General features: G+C 59.8%; 1 protein-coding gene across 1 annotated transcript; it reads right to left on the bottom strand.

The window, feature by feature from the left end:
- Nucleotides 1-12,875: 12,875 nt before the first annotated feature.
- Nucleotides 12,876-14,199, bottom strand: NKX3-2 (NK3 homeobox 2; the record flags this gene model as incomplete). Its single annotated transcript, XM_082314809.1, has 2 exons — nucleotides 12,876-13,351; nucleotides 13,776-14,199. The coding sequence occupies 2 exons, from the start codon at nucleotides 14,197-14,199 to the stop codon at nucleotides 12,876-12,878; spliced, it is 900 nt and encodes a 299-aa protein (XP_082170935.1).
- Nucleotides 14,200-19,493: the final 5,294 nt, after the last annotated feature.

Here is a 19,493-nt window from a genome sequence, read left to right as displayed (position 1 = left end):
TTCACATGCCCTCAAAGGGACTGCACGTGGACATTTTTAATTAACATTATTTGCAACACCTTACTCAAGTTGTTCATTATTAATTTGACATGTTTTGAAGTCCTGACCAGAAAGTTTTCATCACTTACTCTGATTACACCATTCTTATATGACTTTAATACTTTTAAAAGGATACAGTGATTTGCAATCTATACTTATTTTAATTAAAAAAGAAAACTGTGTTTAAGTAATCTAGGTCATAACATACCAAAAAAAAAAGAAGTCAGGAAACATTAAATAAAGTTTGGGTCATTCTCTTTAACATGCCACTAGGCCTTCTCTGTAAGGAAAGAAATTAGATAATTTAAAAATAAAGACACAGTTTGACAGCCCTTCTGCGTTTCCAGAGATGTCTCTGTTGTCCCCATTTTACCCTTCCCTTTCCAGCTCCCCAAAATGTTTCTATGTGTAGTAGTGGGTATAAAATGGGTATGTCACCCTCAGTTCACCTCCATCTGTCCTCACTGCCCAGATGTCTGTGCCAGTCAGTTCAGATGATTAAGCTAGGGTAAAACTTCCTTGTCTTGCCTTGTTTGAATTATTTTCCTTAGCTTTTCTCTTTCATGCAGTTTTTCCTATTGAAGCCATTCACCAAAACTGCATGGTGAGTCTGCAGAGATCTGTTTGAGGTTACAGTGGTGATAGCAAAGGCAGAAAATATGCAGGAAACTATTGACGTGACCTTCATGTTTGTGTCTACAAAGGATAAATAAACTCTGCTAGTTTCTTCTTAGAGAATGGCAAACATGACTAGAAGAAAAGTGCCACTGGAGAGACCTGCGAGATAAGCAAAGCCTGGGCTGAACGATGATGGATACAGAAAAACCTGCTCATCCTTCGGAAGATCCAACAGGCTCAGTTATGCTTAAGCTTTGCTCTTTAGTTAGAAGCTAAAAGGTTGAAATTCAGTGTGTTAAATAAAACGGGCACTTGGCACCTCCCTTTGAGAGCATGTGTGAAACTGTCTGCAGACTCAGCTACGCCTTTTTCTTTGCAAATGACACCTTTTCATTGAAACTTAGTGACCGAGACTCTGGTTTTGTAAATAATAGCTGAAACTGTAGAACACAAGATGGCAGTGTCAGACACCACGTACCACGCCTGCAGGGGACCACAGACTGCAGCTCTGGGGAGTGGGGACGGGAGCAAGCAGCGCTGAGGACTTCGTGCTTTCCTTGATACCCCCCTGGAAACCTTGCTAGGAAGCTAAAAGACCTCTGGGTTCCCAGAATACCTAGAAAATACCCTGCAGAAGGTATAAAAAAACAGTACTCTCTGCGGAACAGGTCTTGCTTCCTTGCAGATCTCCGAGATCTCCAGGTTTAAGGTGGTGTGTTAAGACATAAAATAGCATGTATCTTGCAAAGTTATCAATGAAAACTGACTTTCCGTCGCTGGAACATTGCTTTTCTTTCCCCGGGGTTATCCTAGCAGAGAACAGAGATCTAGGGTGTTAATTTTTTAATTTTTTTTTTCCAAATTCGTTGTCTCTGTAGCTGGCTAGAGCGACACGTATGGTAAGAGCCTAATCTTTGTCAAAGACATACAGGAAAATTTATTTATGAGTTCTTAAATGCCATGGTTTTGTCTTGTTGCTTGTTTTAGGAAGCTCACTACAATCAACGAGGGTGAGCATGTGAAGGTCAGAGTGGAGAAAGCGCGGAAGTGATCTAAAACGTGGCAAAAAACCCAGATCAAACCTGGCAGAAACGGAGCGATCTGGAGTCCAGACACCTGGCAGAGTCTTGCTGGGGAAATAAATTTCAAAGACCCTTTCCTCGCAGCAGTATGTCCAAACCCAGCGACGGTCATTAACAATTATTGTTCTGCTGAGTTCGGGGACTTGGCCCTGGGGTGTCCGTGGCGACTTTCCTGCCCTGCCGGGCGCCTGAGCCCAGCCCTGCTCCGGCTGAGGGCCGCGGCTCTGCTCCTTTGCCTGACGCAGTTCTGGACCCCCCAGCCTCCCGCTTGCAACCAAGAAAAACTTTCACCGAGTGTCATTACTTGAGCAAGGACACTCGAGTCGAGCACTTCTCCCGTTGACCTAAAACCGGGCAGATCCCTTGGGGGCGAGGGGAGGAAGGATGAGAAGATGTCTGAGGACCCCGGTGGTGCAGACACAGGTGGGAGAGCTCAGCGACACTCGGGGCCCTGCAGAAATAAGGGTGGGTGGGATAAAGCACCCGGGGAGGGGGAACAGCAAAGACGCGGGGCTGGAGTCCCGCATGCGAGGGGGAGCGAGGACACGGAGGAGGGTCCCGGCTCCCAAAACTCCCTCTCCGCCCCGGCGCCTTCCCCTGCGGCGCGTTTGGGTCCCGGGCGTTTCAGCCCAGCCTTCCCTTCCCGGGAGAGCAGCCCTCGCTCCGGGCAGGCGGTCGGTACTAGCTGACTCGCAGTGCCCTAAGCTTTAACGTGTAGCGGGCTGGTGGTTTTTTCTGTCGTCTTTACCTCGAAATGGAGGGCTGCGAAAGTATTTTGTTTAGTTCTTGGGGAAACTGCAATAACACCTCAGACACGCCGTGGAAGTTTAACTAGAAATAAACCTCCTAATCAAAATACCTCTCCGGGAACCGAGAAACCTCAGACAGGCAATCCCTCCAGTCCTTATTTTAAAGCATATTGATGGAGAAATCCTCCCACTTTCTCCGTTAAGACCATGAGGACCACATTTCCTCCCCCTCAGCTGCCGAAAGCAGGCCTCGCTGGGTTTGCTCTTTGCGGGGCCGTTTGGCTGCGGTCACCGCGGGGGGTGAGGACCTCATCCCTCCCGCAGAGGAGCGGGGCCGGGGCCGTGAGGCGGCCAGGCCAAATTCAGCACTTTCCCGCCGATGACAGTTCCCTCTCGCCGCCCCGAGCTGGGGTCCGGCGGCGACCGCTCGCCCGGCGGCTCCCCCGCCTGCATCCCCGCAGCATCCCCCGGCCGCTTCGCCTCTGGGGGACGCGGCCGTCCCCTCACCCCGCCGCCGCCGGCAGCTTTTTCGCGGGTGCCCAGCGAAGAAAGAGCAGGGAAAAAAAAAAAATTAAAGGGGTATTGAACAGGAGCTGTCGGGTTTGGGTGAATTTTAAGCTTTTGCGATGAAGGGGAGCGCCGTCGAAGGCAGCGGGGAAGGGCTGTGTGCGGGGAGACGCGAGTTCACGAGTGGGTTGGTAGAGGCGCTCAGGGGACACAGGGAAGCCCCGGGTAACGCCGCGGCATGCCCGGGCGTGTGGCCCTCACGCCGGTGATCGCCAGCCCTCGGACAGACCTGCCTGTCCCACTGGAAACACGCGTGTCTTTGCGTGACCCTGTCTGTCGCTGTAACTAGGCCTTGGGCTGCGTCGGTGAGCATCGCACGGCGGGGCAGAGCCGCACAACGTCAGGATCTGACCTTGTTTGCTCCCTCTCTGCCCTTCCTTGCAGTTACGACTGGGATATCCACGGTCAATTATTCCTGCCGAAGGAAATTCTTCATGTGGCTCTTTAACTGTTAGTGCGGCAGAAATATTTAGGGCTTAAAAAGAAAGCGATGCCTGCCGAGCTATAGAAACGCGGAGTTCCTTGCCTTGCAGCACTCGGCAGGGACGTTGTGTCGTGGATGTTGTGTCCTGGCAGTCCCGCCGTGCGGGGGTTCAAACCAGACGCCAAGGCTTCAAAAACAGGAGTCACCCAGGGTAAATCCTCACCCGGTTGCTTTTGGCAAAGGGTGTCCGGGCGCGGAGGGGCCGGGGCACCGGGGCGCGTCTGCCCCGCGGCGGGGGTGCCCCGACGGCCAGGGCGGGCCGGGAGAGCGGGGCCGGGGCGGCGGCGCGGGGCTGCCCGTCCTGCTTCCATCGGCTGCGTGGGATCCCGCAGAGATACCTTCCATCGGGTGCATGGGATCCCGCAGAGACACCTTCCATCGGGTGCATGGGATTTCCAGGGGAACTGTGGAGGTAAATGCCGCAGGAAAGCCGATGGATGTGATGGAAAGCACTCCGCGCCCTTTTCACAGCTGAACCCCCCCGCCACCCTTTTGTCTCTGTCCCATATAGGACGGTTCAAGGCCATACGTCCCCACGTCGAGGAGGATCGGGGCTTTTCGCCTGCGCTGGCAGCCGGTCTCCTTTCGCTGCGCACAAGTAAACGCACGGGATTGCTGGCCGCGTTGGCGCTGGGGGCGGCGGGAAGGGAACAGCCCGCAGAGACGCCTCTGCCTCCCGGACCAAGCCCCTTCCCCAGCCGGGGTTTCCCCCGAGGTGTGCGACCGCCCCGCGGCCGGGCCCAGCCGGGTCGCCCCGGGAGCTGCGGGGCTGGCCGCTTCGCACGGGGCTGGCTTCTGTCCCCGCCGGCTCGCCCCACGCACGGCCGCGGTCGCGGAGCTGCCGTCCGGGGGCTTGCGACGGCAAACGGCGGAGCTGCAGCGGCCTGGGAAAGGGCCGGGGGTGCCGGGGCGGGGGGGGGGGCATCCCAGGTGCCCCCCTCAGAGGAGAAGGCCTTGCTGCAAATGTCATCAGGGCCTCGCAGCCGGGCCCGGCGCGTTTCAGCCACATATGGTGGGTGGATTTAGGTGTCAAAAGCCGGCGAATTATAAATGGTAATTGTCCGTCATTATAGGTGAAACGCGATCTATCACAACAACTGAAACATGTCTGGGCGCTAGCAAAAATAATTTGAATGATTAGCGATCATTATGGATGTCAAGCCGCGTCCATTAAGTTGTATGAAGAAATTATCCTTGACGTGCGAAATCAAACTACAAATACACAGGCCTGGCATTGAGGAGACCCTCCCTGCTGGGCCGCGGGAGGCCGGCACCGGCCCGGCAGGGCGCTGGCAGGGCCCGGGAGAGGCGCCGGGGCGACCGCGCTGCCCGGGCCGGGCCGCCGGCCGCTCCCGCCCCGCTGCCCGCGGTGGCCCGGGGCGAGGGCTCTGCCCCGAGCCTGCGTGGCCCTGCTCACGGTGGGGGGACAGGGGAGAGGCGCTCGGTCGTTCAGAGAAGGTTTTGCAGGGAGAGGGAGGCGCGGGGGCAGGGAGCCGGGCGGGACGCGGCGGCGATGGGCGGCTGTCCCGGGCAGCCAGCAGGCACCTCCCGGAGGAGAGAGGGCAGGAGGGAAATGGTGCGGGTTGGACTGGCTGGGCGGGCTTCTGGAAGGTGCAAGGGACACGTCTGCGTCTCCCGTAGTCACACCGGTCCTCGGCGGGACGGGACGTCCCGGCCCCGCCGTCCCGCTCCTGCGGGGGCGGCGCGCCCCGGCCCCGCCGCGGTCCCCAGCTCGCCGCCGGCGCCGCCGGTCCCGCTCACCCCGCCGCGCCTGCCTGGCAAAGGGGCTTCGCCACCGCGCTGAAAACGAGACTCTTCCCGAGGCGAGATCAGCTTACAAGTAATTTCCACGTTGCAAAGGTTGCATATATTTTTTCTAAGATAAAATGTCGTTTTTTTCCTTTTAAAGTTCGCCCCTTACGGCGAGGGCTTGCGATAGATTTTTTTTTCCTTCATCTTCGTTTCTGATCCTTCTTCAGCGAAATCATTTGTTCGCAAAAACGAAGCGGCTATTTCAGTATCTTTTGGAGGTATTTTTGGTAAAACTATGCCCTAGTGATCGCCGGGCCACAGCCTGACACGGACATCTAAGCACAACTTCCCAGGGTCCGCGAATCCACGGTGCAGACCGCACTTTTTAAAGCAATACGCAAAAGCTTTTCTCTAAGAGCGAGGAAAATCGTCCGTTTCTTCCAGGCATTTTATTTTTTTTTAATCCGATAAATTAGTACATTTCAGACAAACTAAAGGAACCTTCACAGTCACTTGACAAAATGACAGTCTGCACCCCTGCAGAGTGGTGTTTATAACTGGCGAATGAGCGCATATATCCTTTTCTTGTTGCGGTCGCTGGGAAAAAATGTAACGTGTCCGTAGATGTTCCCCGTTTGCGATTATTTTTTATTCTTAACCGAATAAAGGGAGCCGCGAATCGTCTTTTTTTTTTTTTTTAATTAGCCAAGTAAAAAATATTTCTTTGCTGTGTTCCTTTAGAAACACTATGCCACCGTGCAGAACGGCCGCCACCTCGGTAAATCGGCTCAGGACGTCCCCAAGGAGGAAACGGTCCCCGCGGCTTCTCGGCGGTGCCTGCCCCCCGCCGCCCCCCGCATCGCCCCCGCCGCCCGTGGCCGCCCGCGGTGCCAAAAGGCAAATCCCGGCCACGACCCGTCCCTCGTTTTCCCTGTCCCCAGCAGAAGAGCCCGGCACAAACCTCGCCATCGAGCCCAAGTGCTGCCGGCAGCCAGCAGAACTGCCCCCCACGCCCGCCTCCCAGCCTACCCCGGCTTTATTCGTACAGTTTGCAAATCTGTATTATTCCCGCACAAGCCAAAAATAATATTAGCCCTCTCCACGCGCATTTCATCCCTAATTATCACTCGAATCCTTTGCCACAAAAAGAGTTTCCCCGGCCGGTTTAAGCGCAACGCAGCGCAGATCCACGGGCAAAGTGTTTTACCCCTACCCGGGAGAAAAACGGGGGGGTCTCGCCGTCGGGCGGCTTTAGCGGGAGCGGGTCACCGGTGCCGAGCAGGGTCCTCAAGCCGTCAGAGCTGAAAGGCAGGGTCGGGCTCTGCAGCAGCGGGCAGGGGAGACAGTGTCTTTCTGAGTCACCACCGCTTGCAGGATTTGCTTTCCCCACAGAGCAATTTAGGAAACAAAGCAGCAACCCACGCCCCCCCGAGCAGCCGCCTCCTGCCCCGGCCCGGCCCGGCCCGGCCCGGCGGCCGCCCGCCCGCCGCCCCTCTGCCCCGGCCCGCCGGCGGCCCTGCTCGCACGCTGCTGCCGTCCAGCCCCGGGAAGCTGAAAATCAGACCCTTCTTTGCCTTTCCACCCGTTTTATGGTTTTCTGGCCATTCTTGCTCGGTGTGGAAGCACTGTTTTTGTTTCCAGTCGGCCGTGCATGAATAGGCTGCGTGTAGCCTTTATAGCTCCCATGCTTTTTTTTTTCTTCCTTTTTTTAAGAAAGAAAAAAAAATGTTTGAAATACCTACGAGGACTATTACCTAGATGTATATTTTTATTAATAGCTGTGTCCCTACTCTGGTGCCAAGGCCATCAGTCACCAGTCCTGGTGGCAACTTGCAGCCCTTTGGAGGCAGCAGGTGGTCCCCGCAGGTCGCCCCCTGCCCGTGGCCAGCAGCGGAGCGGCCCCCCTGCCGCTCCCGGAGCCGAGCTACTGCCGCGGGCGGGGAGAGGCTTCCCCGGCTCGGACTCAGTTCCCTCTCGGCGGAGGATCCGTTGCTGGCTGCCGGCGGTGCCTTTCGGGAGCCCAAGCGCCGGCCCCTTTACTACCGAGTCACATTTTAGGCAGAAAGCCACGGGCGCACCTGGGAGCCCCAAAACGGCGTAACCCGCGGCTCTGCAGCCGCCGCTCCCCGCTCTTGTTTTTTCAAGGCGCGCCCCGACAATTGCACTCATCGCCGGCACCACTGGGGACCAGCCTTGTGGCTAACACCTCTCTCGGCTCCGGTACAGAGCTGGGGAAACAGCCGGGAAAAGAGGCGGGGATGGTTCTTCAGCCGCCCCCCGAGGGCTCCGGGCAGCGGAGTCAAACCCCTCATCCTCTGGCCAGGGCTTTCCCCTCGGGGCCGTGGGACCTCGCCGGGCGGGCCCGGGCGCGAACTCGCCCTCTCTCGCCTCTCCATCCCTCCGGAGAGAGCGAGGGTTTGCGTGCAGATTGCTGAAATTCTCTCCCTCCCTTAAAAAAAAAATATATACATATACAAACCATGTTAAAAAAAAAAAAAGGACAGGTCCCACCTGCGGGCGACAGTCCGCCCGCTCCCGTGGTCCTTCGGCAGGGCACCGGCCGTGCGGAGCGGACGCGGGCCGGGGAAAGCAGGGTGCCCGGGGCAGAGCCGTGTGCGGGGCCCCGCCGGCGGGGCCGGGGTCTCCGGGCAGAGCCTTCTCGCCCACCGGCGCCTCTGCTCGCCCCCGGAGAAGGGAGCGCTGACCCGGCCCGGGGCGGTGCGGGGGCCCGGCGCTGACCGCCGTGCGACTTGGCTGGGAAATGTTTCTTTTGCTGCCCGGTTAATGGCGTTGTTACCCACAGCAGCGAACAACGCGAAGGCAGACCCCGCTTTTGGGGGGCTCTCGGACAGGCGAGGAGCCATAGCATCCCCAAGGACGCGGCCGGGCCAGAAAGATGTCCTATATTTTTCCCACCACCTCGGGAAAAATCAGGCTGCTCGCTGGAGCCACCACGGCCACTCCCTTAGGGCTCCCTGGCCGCGGGAGTCCGGCTTTTCGGCCGCCTGGGCCAGCCCCGGCTCCGGCGGGGCTCCCAGCGCTGCCGGCCCGCTGCGGCAGGAGCGTCCCGGCCCGGGGCTGCCGGGCCGCCGAGCGGAGCTCCTTGCTCCGGCGCTTTGGTGCTGCAGAGCCGGGGGAGCCGCCGGGAGGGCAGCGCGGCTTCCCCCGGCCCGGGGGCCGCCCTCGGGCCGCCTCGCCTTCCCACTGACAGGAGAAGCGGAGCGGAAAAGTGCCTGCCAAAGCCTCGGGCCTGCCGGGGAGAGGCCCTTAACCTCCGGGCCACCTTTGCCCCCTGCTCCCGGGAGCCCCTGGGAGGCCGGGCAGGTGCTGCGCTGCCGGGGGGGCTGCCTGTGCTCCGGCATCTTCTGCTGCTTCTCCTCCTCCCAGGGAAGCCTCGCTGATTTCTACCTGACGTGTGTGCGTCTGTGTGTGTGTTTTGGGGGGGGGAAATCTACGTGGTTTCCTGTTTTATTACCCTGCGAGGGAGCGGGAGGTATCTAAATATAGGCAGCCTCCCGGTTGCAGAGCTGGTCTCTGCGCCTGTGCGAGTGTTTAACACAAAACACAAGCGCCTATGGAGACCTATGCAAAGATATACACAATTTACACCACATTTCAACAATCGAATTTCTTCTAGCTGCGGTGGTTTCTCTCTCTCTCCCCCTCTTTCTATTGGACTGTTTTCTCTTCTTTAAGACTGGAGCTTGTCCATGGCCGGATGGAAAACGATTCCCGCGGCTCCCGCACGGATTCGGGGTTTGGGAGAGAGGCCGAAGTTGGGACATATCGTTAGGGGGGTTATTTTCGTGCTGCAGCCGTGGATGTGCTGATGAGCTGAATGTGTGTTCGGGGGGGTGGGTGGGGGGGTGGAGAGAGCGTGTTAGAGCCCAGGTTCTGCTGATAACTTAAACGCCGAAAATCCAGACTAATTCCTTTGGCCTTGGTACAGTTACGCGCGGGTTACTGGGGATTTTGTCATTAAGAAAAGACAAAAAGACTCAGAGCGTTTGCTTTATATTTTAAATCGTAAAATTATCAATAAAAACAGGAACAGAAACGCCTCCAAATTCTTGTAAAATTCCATTAAATTATCGATTAAATTTTCCCGATGCAAAATACTGACGTTTCTCAAATATCGGGTTTTGTCAACGTCAAACGAAGACACTCTCCACACGTAAATATGTGATATTAAACACAATCCTAAAATTCCAAGTAACTTGACTCGGATCATCTTTTTCAGCAACTTCTGTCTCGAGCAATATGCATCTTAGTTTTACCGGATTCAAGGAAAAAAAGTTTGACGCTTTATTCTGCGTACGTTACCCGGTGTCACAACCCGGGCAGCCCCGGGGAAGCCCTAAGGACCGACGCTTTCTTTTCGTATCAGGCCGTTTCCTACAGCCCTACATCCCTCAGCACGCACGAAGCAAACTAACAAAACACGGTGTCCTACGGGAAAAAAAGAAGGCTTCGAAATAATCCTCTCCCTCGAACACGGAGCCCGATAGGAGCCATAACCAGCTTCGCCGAAAGCCACCCGCGCCGCCTGGCCTCCCCGTCCCCACCGGGGCCAAACCCTCCGCTGGTGTAAATTGTCCCACGGAAGCTGGGATGGGAGTCAGCGGCTGTGTGTCTTGTACGGGGTTGCAAGCCTCACATGGGGCCACAGGGCTGCAGGCAGAGAAACATCCCCGGGGGCAAGAAAAGGAGCAAATGGAGCTGTCTGCGGGGCAGCAGGGGCTCCTCTGCACCTTCGCAAGTGCATGGGGGCCCTGCTCCTGCCGTCCAAAACTTTCATTTTTCCCAGGAGAGAAAGCGGTGGGTAAGGCGGAAGGAAATAGTTAGTGGGAGAAAAAAAAAAAAAAAAAAAAAGAAAGAAAGAAAAAAAGAAAAAGGGTTTCAGGATCGGGTCTAATCAATGTCAGTCCTCCTGCATCTGCCAAGCTCTGCTCTACAGAGCACCCTTCTCGCCAGCACCGCTACATCTGGAGCGCTCCTTTCGCTGGCAGGCTCGCCGACCCGCCCGGCTGAACAAAACCAAACCCAAAGCATTCCCCCCGATGCCACGACGACTGACGGCGTTGGGAGCCGAGAGCTCGCCCCGAGCCCGCGCTGGGGCCGGGGCAGCCCCCGGGGAGCCGCCGCCGCCCCTCTCCCCGCCGCCGAGGGCAGCCGGGGCTGCCAGCCTGGGTGCCTCTCCCCGGCGGGGCAAACGCGGCCGGCCCGCAGCGCTGATCGCCCGAGCCTGGGGAGAGCGACATAGCCGGGGAGCGCCGGGGCGAGGGGGCCGACGGCGAAACAGCCCGGGCGCCTCTTGGGGCGGCTCGCAAGGACCGCGGCCGGCGGGCGGTGGAGCAGCGGGGGCTTCCTCCGAGCCACTCCGTGCTCGGGAGCCGGAGGGAGGCCCGTGCGAGCCAGCGGGAAGGGAAAGGAGCCGGCGCCGAGGGAGAACCGGCGGCCGCCTGTGAGCGGGCCCCGGTAGGGCTCCACCGGCGCGGAGGAACTGCCGCAGCCACCACCGGGTCCGGTCCGTCTGAGCGCCACTGCCCGGCCCCGGCCCCCCGGGTGGAGCTGCCCACCCCGGCGCAGGCTGCCCGCCCCGTCTGGCCGCGCTGGGCCCGGCAGGGACGGCCGGGGGACGGCAGCCGGCGGCGGGGATGCGCTGCCAGCACCGTGCCGAGGGCCCGGGCTCGCCGCGGAGGCTTGGAGGGGATTTAGTCCGAGGCGGCAGGCTGCCCCAAGCGGCTATCGCGGTTGTGTCGGGATACAAACGGCCTCGGCCGTTTCGCCGAGGACTGTGAAGCCCCGTCCCGCAGCCCCCGCCGGAGCCTCCGCCCGCCCGCGGCCCCCGGCCCCGGCCTCCCCGCCAGGCTCCAGCAGAGAGACAACAATCCGCCGACCCACGCACTTTCCCTGGGAGCTGCCAAGGGTTTAAACTGACACGGCCCATGGAAGCGGGCGACTGCCGGGCCGCCGGGTCCAGCCGCACAGCGAGGCCACCCTGGCCCGGGAAAAGCGATGTGGGGTCCCCGAGGCTCCTCCGACCGCCCCGCAGCCTCACCGTAACCCCGGCGGCTGACAACTCAAGCAGCGATCCCGGCTCTCCGGCAGAAGGGGGGATGGCTCCATCCTGGACACGCGTTATCAAATAATTCCTTAAGGCGCCCGGCCCGAGCCCCTTCGCCCCCTCCGCTTCCCACGGAGGGAACCGGCACCGGCGCTGCACGGCGCACACGGGCAGAGCGGCCCCGGGGACCGGGGGGCGAGATCTCCGCCAGGCCCCACGATCCCCACCGCCGGAGCTGCCAGGTCCCACCAGAGCCACTGCCAGCCTCTGTGTGAGTGGGAAAAGGAGGGACGTGGTCTGAACCACAGCCTGAAGTCTGCTGCGGGGAAAAAGTCGCTGGGGAAATCTGTGTCCGCTCTCAGAAACGACAAAAGCGGCAGAGCTAAGTGTTCAACTAAAGTTTATAAATTAAAAAAAAAAAACAAAACGTACAGCGGGTAGCTTACAAACATTCACAATTCATTTGAAGTAAATAATCTAGTTGAGTGCACAGTGCCATTAAAAGAGAAAGGGAGGAAAAAAAAAGAAGGTGGGGAAAAAAAAAAGCAATGAGTTACCTTGAAAGAAATAGACTGTAATTACATTGCTGAGCAGATCAGAAATCCCCGCCCATGAAGGAGAGGTCTGCAGAAGAACTGTAAAAGGCACTCATGGTATTAAAATTTCCCATTACATCGATTTCTTAAAAAGCCTGACTAGAAATATTCACATTGAATATAAAAATAATAATAACAACAACTTTAATACAACTGGAAAGTGCGAAAAATCCATAGCTCCTCCCTCCCCGAACACGGAAAGATCTCAGGAAAAAAGGAAAAGAAGAAGTCTGGAATTTCGATATAAGTCTCACCCTTTTGTGACATATTTATCCTTTGCCAGGGATCATGGAGTACAGGAATAACATGGGCAACAAGAGCAGGGGGGATCTGAAAGAGGCTTCCTTACATTCAGCACCATACAAGGCACACGCAGTTTGCAACGAGTTGGAAGACCAAGGACTCAAAACAGACGTCAAAAATAATCCTCCTTACAATCCACCGAGGGAGTCCTCGATCTCCTCTTTTGAGCTGCATTTGGTTTTGCAGGTTGTTTTTTTTTCTCCTCTCCTTTTTTTCTCTCTCTTTCTCTCTCCCACACAAGATCGAGTCTCTACCAATCCGAAGCGAAATAAAACAAACAAACAAAAAGTCTACAGCAAATACACTGACAACATGGATACCATGAACTAGTCGTGCCGAATCGCGAGAGTCCTCGGCTGGCGGGGTGGGGATGGGGTAAGGGTCGGGGGTGGCCGAGAAGTCCTACGTTGGAAGAGGAGAGGGTGAGGAACCATCCAAATAATATTAATAATAAAAATAACAATAAAATAATAATAAATACTGTCCGAGGCACTGAGAGCTGCAGCTGGGGCTCTGGATCTGAGAAGCGGGCTGGCTGGCGGGGGTGGCAGAGGGGAGATGGGTTTCCTGGCTGCCAGTGTGTGTGGTGGGGGGGCCGGGGTGGTGGGTGTGTGCCCCTCACTGGGTGCCGGCGGCTGCGGCGCAGGTGGAGAGAGCCCACCCGGGCAGGCAGTAGTAGGGGTAATAGTAGGAGGGCTGGAGGGAGAGCAGCGAGGGCGGCCGCAGCACCTCGCCGGGGTGGTACTGTCTCTGGTCGTCGCGCACCAGCACCTTGACGGCCACCTTCTTGGCGGCGGGGGCGGCGGCCAGGAGGTCGGCGGCCATCTGCCGCCGCTTGGTCTTGTAGCGCCGGTTCTGGAACCAGATCTTCACCTGCGTCTCGGTGAGCTTCAGCGAGGCGGCCAGGTCGGCCCGCTCGGGCCCCGACAGGTACCGCTGGTGGTTGAAGCGCCGCTCCAGCTCGAAGACCTGGGCGTGGGAAAAGGCTGCGCGGGAGCGCTTCTTCCGCGGCTTCGGCGCCGCCGCCTCCTCCTCCCCCGGCAGCAGCTTCCCGCACTTGCCCGCTCCGTCCTCCTCCTCCGGCGGGCTGCGATCTGCGGGCAGGGCGAGAGGACGGCGGTCAGGGCAGGCAGGCACCGGGATACCCGCATCCCCCGCGCCCCGCTCCTCGGAGGGCCCGCAGCCGCTCGGGCGCGCTCCTTGCGGGCAGCCTGGAGCGACGGGGCGGCCGGAGGCCCCGCCGGGGCGGCCGCCGAGGGCAGCCGGGGTTTCTCGCTCTCCTCTAAGCGCCGGGCGCCCTCCTGGGCTTCGGGCTCAGCCTGGCGAAGGGCCTTCGCCGCTCCGCCCTCCCGCGCCCCGCGGGACGCTTTTTGCCCCGGCGCAGCCCTGGTTCGCGGCACGACCCCGCGGGGCCGGCGGGCAGCCCCGATCGTCTCCCGCTCTCGGCTCCCCCCGCCCCGGGACCCTCTCGCCCGCCCCGCGCGGGTGCGGAGGGGCCGCCGGCGGGGCCGCCCCTACCTGAGACGGCGGCCGACATCTCGCTGTCACTGATGCCGGCGGCGTCCCGCTCCGCCGCCTCCGGGGGCTGCGCCTCCTCCGCCGCCGCCGCCGGCCGCCCCCCGCCCGCGGCTTCGGCTTCGGCGGGGCGGGCGCTGCCGCCGGCGCCCTCCTCCTCGGAGCGCCGTTCGCCCTCGGGGTCCTCGCTGAGCGCCGAGTCCGAGTCCCAGCCCGCCGGCGTCCGCGGGACTCGGGCGCGGGCGGCGGCGGCGGCGGCGGGGGCCTCGGGGAGCGGCGGGCCCTCGGCAGCGCCGCACAGCCGCCAGCCGCCGGCCGCTCCCGGGGGCGGCGGCCGCCCCGCCGCGTGGCGGGCGCGCTCCTCCTTCTTGTTGAGGATGGCCTGGATGGAGAAAGGCGTCAGGGCGTTGCCGCCGCGGACGGCCATGGCCCGGCGGCGGGCGGCCCCGCGGGCGAGCAGCGGACCGCGCCGCGCCTTCAGCTGGGCGACCGCATCGCCGGCCGCGGCCGCGCCGGTGCCGGGCCCTTCTCTGCCGCCGGGAGGGCGGGCGCCAGCGGGGGCAGCCTCTCTGCGCCGCTGCCGGCCCGCCCGCCCATAGGGCCGGGGCCGGGGCCGCCGCGCCGCGCTCTGCCGGGCGCCGCCGCGGGTCCCTGGCGGCGCGGGCGCTGCCTCCGCCCCGCTCTGTCCCGCCCCGCGCCCGCCCTCTCCTTTTTCTGCCGGCGGCGCTGTCATCCCTCACCGCCGCTGACAGCGCCGGCCCCGCGCCTTCCCATTGGGCGGCCCCCGCGCCGCCCGCCCGCCGATTGGCTCCCCGCCGCGGGGCGATGCGGCTCCGCGGGGCGCGCGGCGGGGCGCGCCGCGCCTTAACCCCTTGCGGCCCGCGGGGCTCCCCCCCCCCCCTCCCGCGGCCGCGCTGCCGGCCGCTGCCGGCCGCGGCGGAGGCGACCCTGGGAGCGAGGGCCCCGCTCCTTGGCGGGGAGCGGCGGCTCCCACCCGGGGAGCGAGGGGTAACAGCCTCAGGGTGTTTTCCCCTCTCGCCGCGCCTCGGCCGAGGCGGGCGATGAGCGCTGCAGCCCGGCCCCGGGGAAGGGTCCGGTCACGGTGGCGGGGGAACGGGAACAACGCCGCAGGCGGGCACGCGTTCGATGCGTGCTGCTCGGGGAAGAAAGGGCTTGTTGCGGGGTCTGCCGGGGACGGCGGCGCCGCGCCGGATCGGGGATGATCGGGGATCGGGGATCGGGGCCGTGTGCGCGGCGGCGAAAGCGCCCCGAGGTCCGGCCGCCCGCCTCGAGGGTGTCAGTGCAGAACAGCCTCGGCTGGTGTTCAAACGGGGCTTCTCACCGGTTCGCTCGTTTAAAAGCGTCGTCGGTTTTATATTAGGGTCGGTCTTCGGCCCACGGGGCTTTTAAAGACCGTTTTAGGAGGGCGACTTCTCGCCGACTAAAGACTGCTTTCCTTGAAGCGATGCTTTCCCTGAAAGAAAATGGCCCTAAACAAGAACCTTTTGGAAACTATTTCACGCACGTGAATTGTATAAAAGCGACTCGTTGCCAAAACAGCAATGTGCCCCCAAGCATCATGCTTGTCTTTATTTCAGACATTATTGGCATTCTCAGAGCGAACAGAAAAATCCCGGCGAGGGTATCAGGCACGTCCACGAGAAATGAAATGCCAGGGCTTCACGACCGTGATTTTTTTGGTGCTGGGGAGACGCGGCAATGTAACGAGGCAGAGCATGACCAAATGATACCCCCAGACTCGGCTTGGCTTCGTGAGCCGCGCTGGCAGGGCGCTGACCTGCTCCTTCGCGGGCGTGCGCCCACCTCCAGCTTTTCCCCGCTTGGTCCCGCAGAGACGAGCGCCTGTTTGCAGTAGACCACGCAGCCACGATAATTGATTATCAACGACTCTGACACGAACTAAATGTTTTCCATCATCATTCTTACCCGGAAAATAAATTAATAAAATGAATAATCCCGCTTTCACACGCAGGACGAAGCCGGAGAGCACCTTTGCGCGACTGAACGAGAACAGGCTTTATCTTTCTGCACAGATTCAGCCCGTAATAACCTTGCTTGGACTCACTCATTATCCCTTTTTCCCACCCAGGTATTTTCTGGGAAAGCCATCGCTTCTGCCACCCAAGACTTCGCTGCCAGGATCCGCTCAGGAAACATCCAAAGGGGATTTTTTTTTTTTTTTTTAAGAGCTGGAGGGGAATAAGAGGCATCTGGGGAAGCTGCGAGAAACCCACTTACGAGAAGATGTGTAGGCGGTGTGGGAAGGGTGCCCTGTGCTGGCATTTTAAGGGATGCTAAACAGCCGAGAGATGAAAATTGGGGTCTCAAAGGAGATGTGTGGACGAAGACGTGGGGAGAGGGGAAGGGCTACGCGCTTCTAAGGGGAAAGGCTGGAGGTGCGGGTCGCGGGCGTGGGCTGGCGGCCGGAGAGGGGCTCTGGGCACGGCGGAGCCGGGGAGCTCCGGGCAGGACCGGCCGGGGCAGCTCTCCGGCGTGCGCTTCTTTTTTCGGGCTCTGTTCAGGTGCGGCGGAGCGCGGGGCCGGCGGCCGGGCCGGCGGCCGCTCGGGGCCGGGGAGCGGCGGGGAGGGGGAAGGGGCGCTCCCCGCGGCGCAGCCTCCCTCCGCGCTCCGCCGCAGGCAGCTCCCAGCCCGCGAAGTCCCTGATTTACAAGGTTTCGCGTCCAAGCTCTTGGAAATACCTGCGGTTAGTTTACAATGGCTGTAATTCTTTGCTAATTTAGCCAGCTCCCTCCCTGCCACCTCCTTTTCTTTTTTTCTTTCTTCTTTTTTTTTTTTTTTGTTCTCTCCCCCTCTCCCGCCTCCCGGGGCGATCTCTGCGCCCTCTTCCCGACCAGCAAATTACTGTTTGGGGGAGGAAATGCCTGGGGAGGAGGCCGGGAGGAGAACGAGCAGCAGCGGGGTAAGGCGGAGGGGAGCGGCGGAGGGAGGCCGGGCAGGGCCGTCGGTCCCGGGGCTGCGGCGGCCGGGGGCCAGCTGGGTGGTCCCGCCGCGCCCGCCCTCCAGCCCCGCCGAGGGAGAGGGGCAGCGGGAGGGAGGGAGGGAAGGAGAGAGGGAGGGATGGGGAGAGCGGCGGCCCGGCATTGCTCCTCACTGACCGCCCGGGCCGGGGACTCGCAGCCGGCCCCCGGCCTCCCGCAGCTGGGGCAGCACCGGAGGGGAAGGGCTCCCCGGGCACGGCGTGCGGCGGGCACAGGGCCCCCTCCGAGCGTCTGTGGGAGAAACTGGGCGCAAAGCCTCCTCGCAGGAAAAGGCTCGGGGGGGACGGGAGGAGGCAGCGGGCTGGGCAGCCGAGCGGGCAGGGCAGCGCCTGAAACGGGGACGCCGGCGGGGACACCATGCCCTCCTTGCGCCCACCCCGACAAGGGCTCCGCACCCCCCCGTTCCCCGCGGTTTGGAAGCAGCCAAAACGCACAGATCGTGTCGGATCCGCCGTTTTACAGGCGCGGGGAAAACCCAGCCCCCTCCGCGCCCCAAAACCGCCTCTCCCTGCGCCCACCGGAGACCCCCCGGCCCCTGATCCGACAGCCCGCGGCGGAGCCCGGCTCGCCGCCCCTCGCCCCGTCGGCTGGGAGCGGCGGCGGGCGGGCCGCCCCGCGGCGGAGCCGGCCCGCGCGGCCGGCAGCCGGGCTGCCCCACCTAGAGGCGTCCCCGCCGCACTGCCCGGCCCCGGCCGCCCCGCGGGGCTGGCGGGTTCGGCCGCGCTGCCCAGCCCCGGGCGCCCGGCGGGTCCGTGGTGACATCGGGGTGGGCCAGGGCAAGGCCACCCCAGGTGGGGGCAGCGGTGGAAAGGCACGGCCCCAGCGCCCTGTCCCAGCATCCAGTGACCGCGCGTGGTGCGCGCTGGGACAGCGGGAGCGGAGCCTGCCCGGCTGCAGCGTGAGGTGGCTTCTTGCAGTCACCTGAGACGTTTTTCTTTCCAGGTGTGAGGAAACGCGCCCACAGAAGTGGTGCACATGGTGCAGGGAAGGATGTGTCCTGCTTCTTCGGCGTCTTACGGAAGCATCAGGTTAACATGCAAAAGACAGCGCACACGTATGTGAAGAAGGTGGCAGCAAAACCTTAAAAGAGCCTTTGTAAAGAAAGAGTGCACGCCACATAATGTTGTATAAAAACCCTAGATGCTCCCTGGGTGGGAGAAGCTCACGCTGAGAAAAGGAAATGTTATAACCTTTCCTTCAGGGTAGGATTTGCCCACTCTGGGAAATTCCTTAGTGATGTGACCCCCATATGTGCCGGCTCTCGGGAAGGCTAGCCAGGCTAGCTCAGGAATGGCTCCCACTTCTGTCCCGGCTCTCTGCCACCCCGAGCCCTTCTCAGCTCTGAGGCAGGCCAAAAAGTTTCATGGCCCGGGGCTACCCCACACTGCAGCCCTCTTGGCAGCGCTTCCCAAAGCCTGCATGGGGGTAATACCTTTGCTATACCTAACCAGAGGTGATATTTTTCCCAGACAGAAGCTGTCTCCCCAAACTTGTCTCTAGTTTGCCTCCCAATATACATACAGAGATGCAAATCCTTGCAGAGTCTTCTCTTGGGTCTCCCAGGGCTTAGGTGGAAGATGGCAATAGTACAAACAGTGCTTCCTCCATCAGGTAATTTTCAGCCCCTGTGACTCTGTTGGTGATGGGGAAGATTTGGTTCACCATTTTTCCCTCGCCTGTGCTCCTCTCTGGCTGTGCAGCAAAGGCACAAAAATGTGTCCTGGACAACTCGCTGGTTTTGCAGGAAAATCTCAGATCAGCTGCTTTTGAACAGGTCTTGACTCTATTTCTTAAATAATAGCAATCTATTGGCAGGTGAATGTAACGCTACCTACACAGTAGGTGACAGCTGTGCGTCTCTAAAACAAGTTCTGAGCAGGACTCGGCTACGCGCCTGGGGAGGGACCTCACGTAAGCAACTGCTGCAACACTCAGCCTTCAAATTGCTTTTTGCAGTTGACCTCAGGACCCTGTGTTGTTGTTGAGCTGTCAGCTGCAAGATGCTTACGGACTTCCGTGAGAGGATATACCGCCTACAATTAAGAGAAAAATCTGAACGATTTTTAGAATTCAACTGAATAATAAACCTCTGCAAATATAATCTTGACGATGAGAAATTTAACCTTACCGACTTGACAACCTCTTAGCAAATTAGCTCAGTAGGTTTTACTAGCTGGTTTGCAATCCCCTTCTCTGCTCATATTCCTTATATGGGGAAAAGCCTGTGTCCTTTAAGGCTGGGAGGCTCACACACAAACATTCCTATAGGAGTTTACAACCAAAGTGAAAGAAATGCTTGAATCTTGCTGGTTGCGTATATACAGTGACATGATTTTGCCCAGTTTTATTGCTCAGAGCTGCTGTTTCTGGGAAAAACAACCCAAATCTCCCTCTTGTTGCTTCATCTTCACTATAAAAAGTGAAGGCTTGGTATGCAGAGTATCAAGCATGAAAACAAAACTACCAACATTTCTTTTCACCGCATGGCAGTTTCTTTCCTGAATTATTCCTCCTTGCAAGACCCTGAAAAGGAAAAGACATACGGACTATCTAATCATCACGCACCCAAGAAAGAGTGAAGATGTACGGTCTTTTCCACTGTGTAGCGCCAGGAGGCCACTAGCTGAGTATGCGCAGAGAGCCCTGTCCCACGACTGTGTTCAGCGGAGACCATATTTTGAAATAAATCTTCTCTTTGACC

Source organism: Platalea leucorodia (genome assembly GCF_965183815.1).
Source record: "Platalea leucorodia genome assembly, chromosome: 6".
Taxonomy (NCBI): Eukaryota; Metazoa; Chordata; class Aves; order Pelecaniformes; family Threskiornithidae; genus Platalea; species Platalea leucorodia.
Note: the sequence above shows the minus strand (reverse complement) of the source record. Positions and strands in the feature narration are given on the sequence as shown.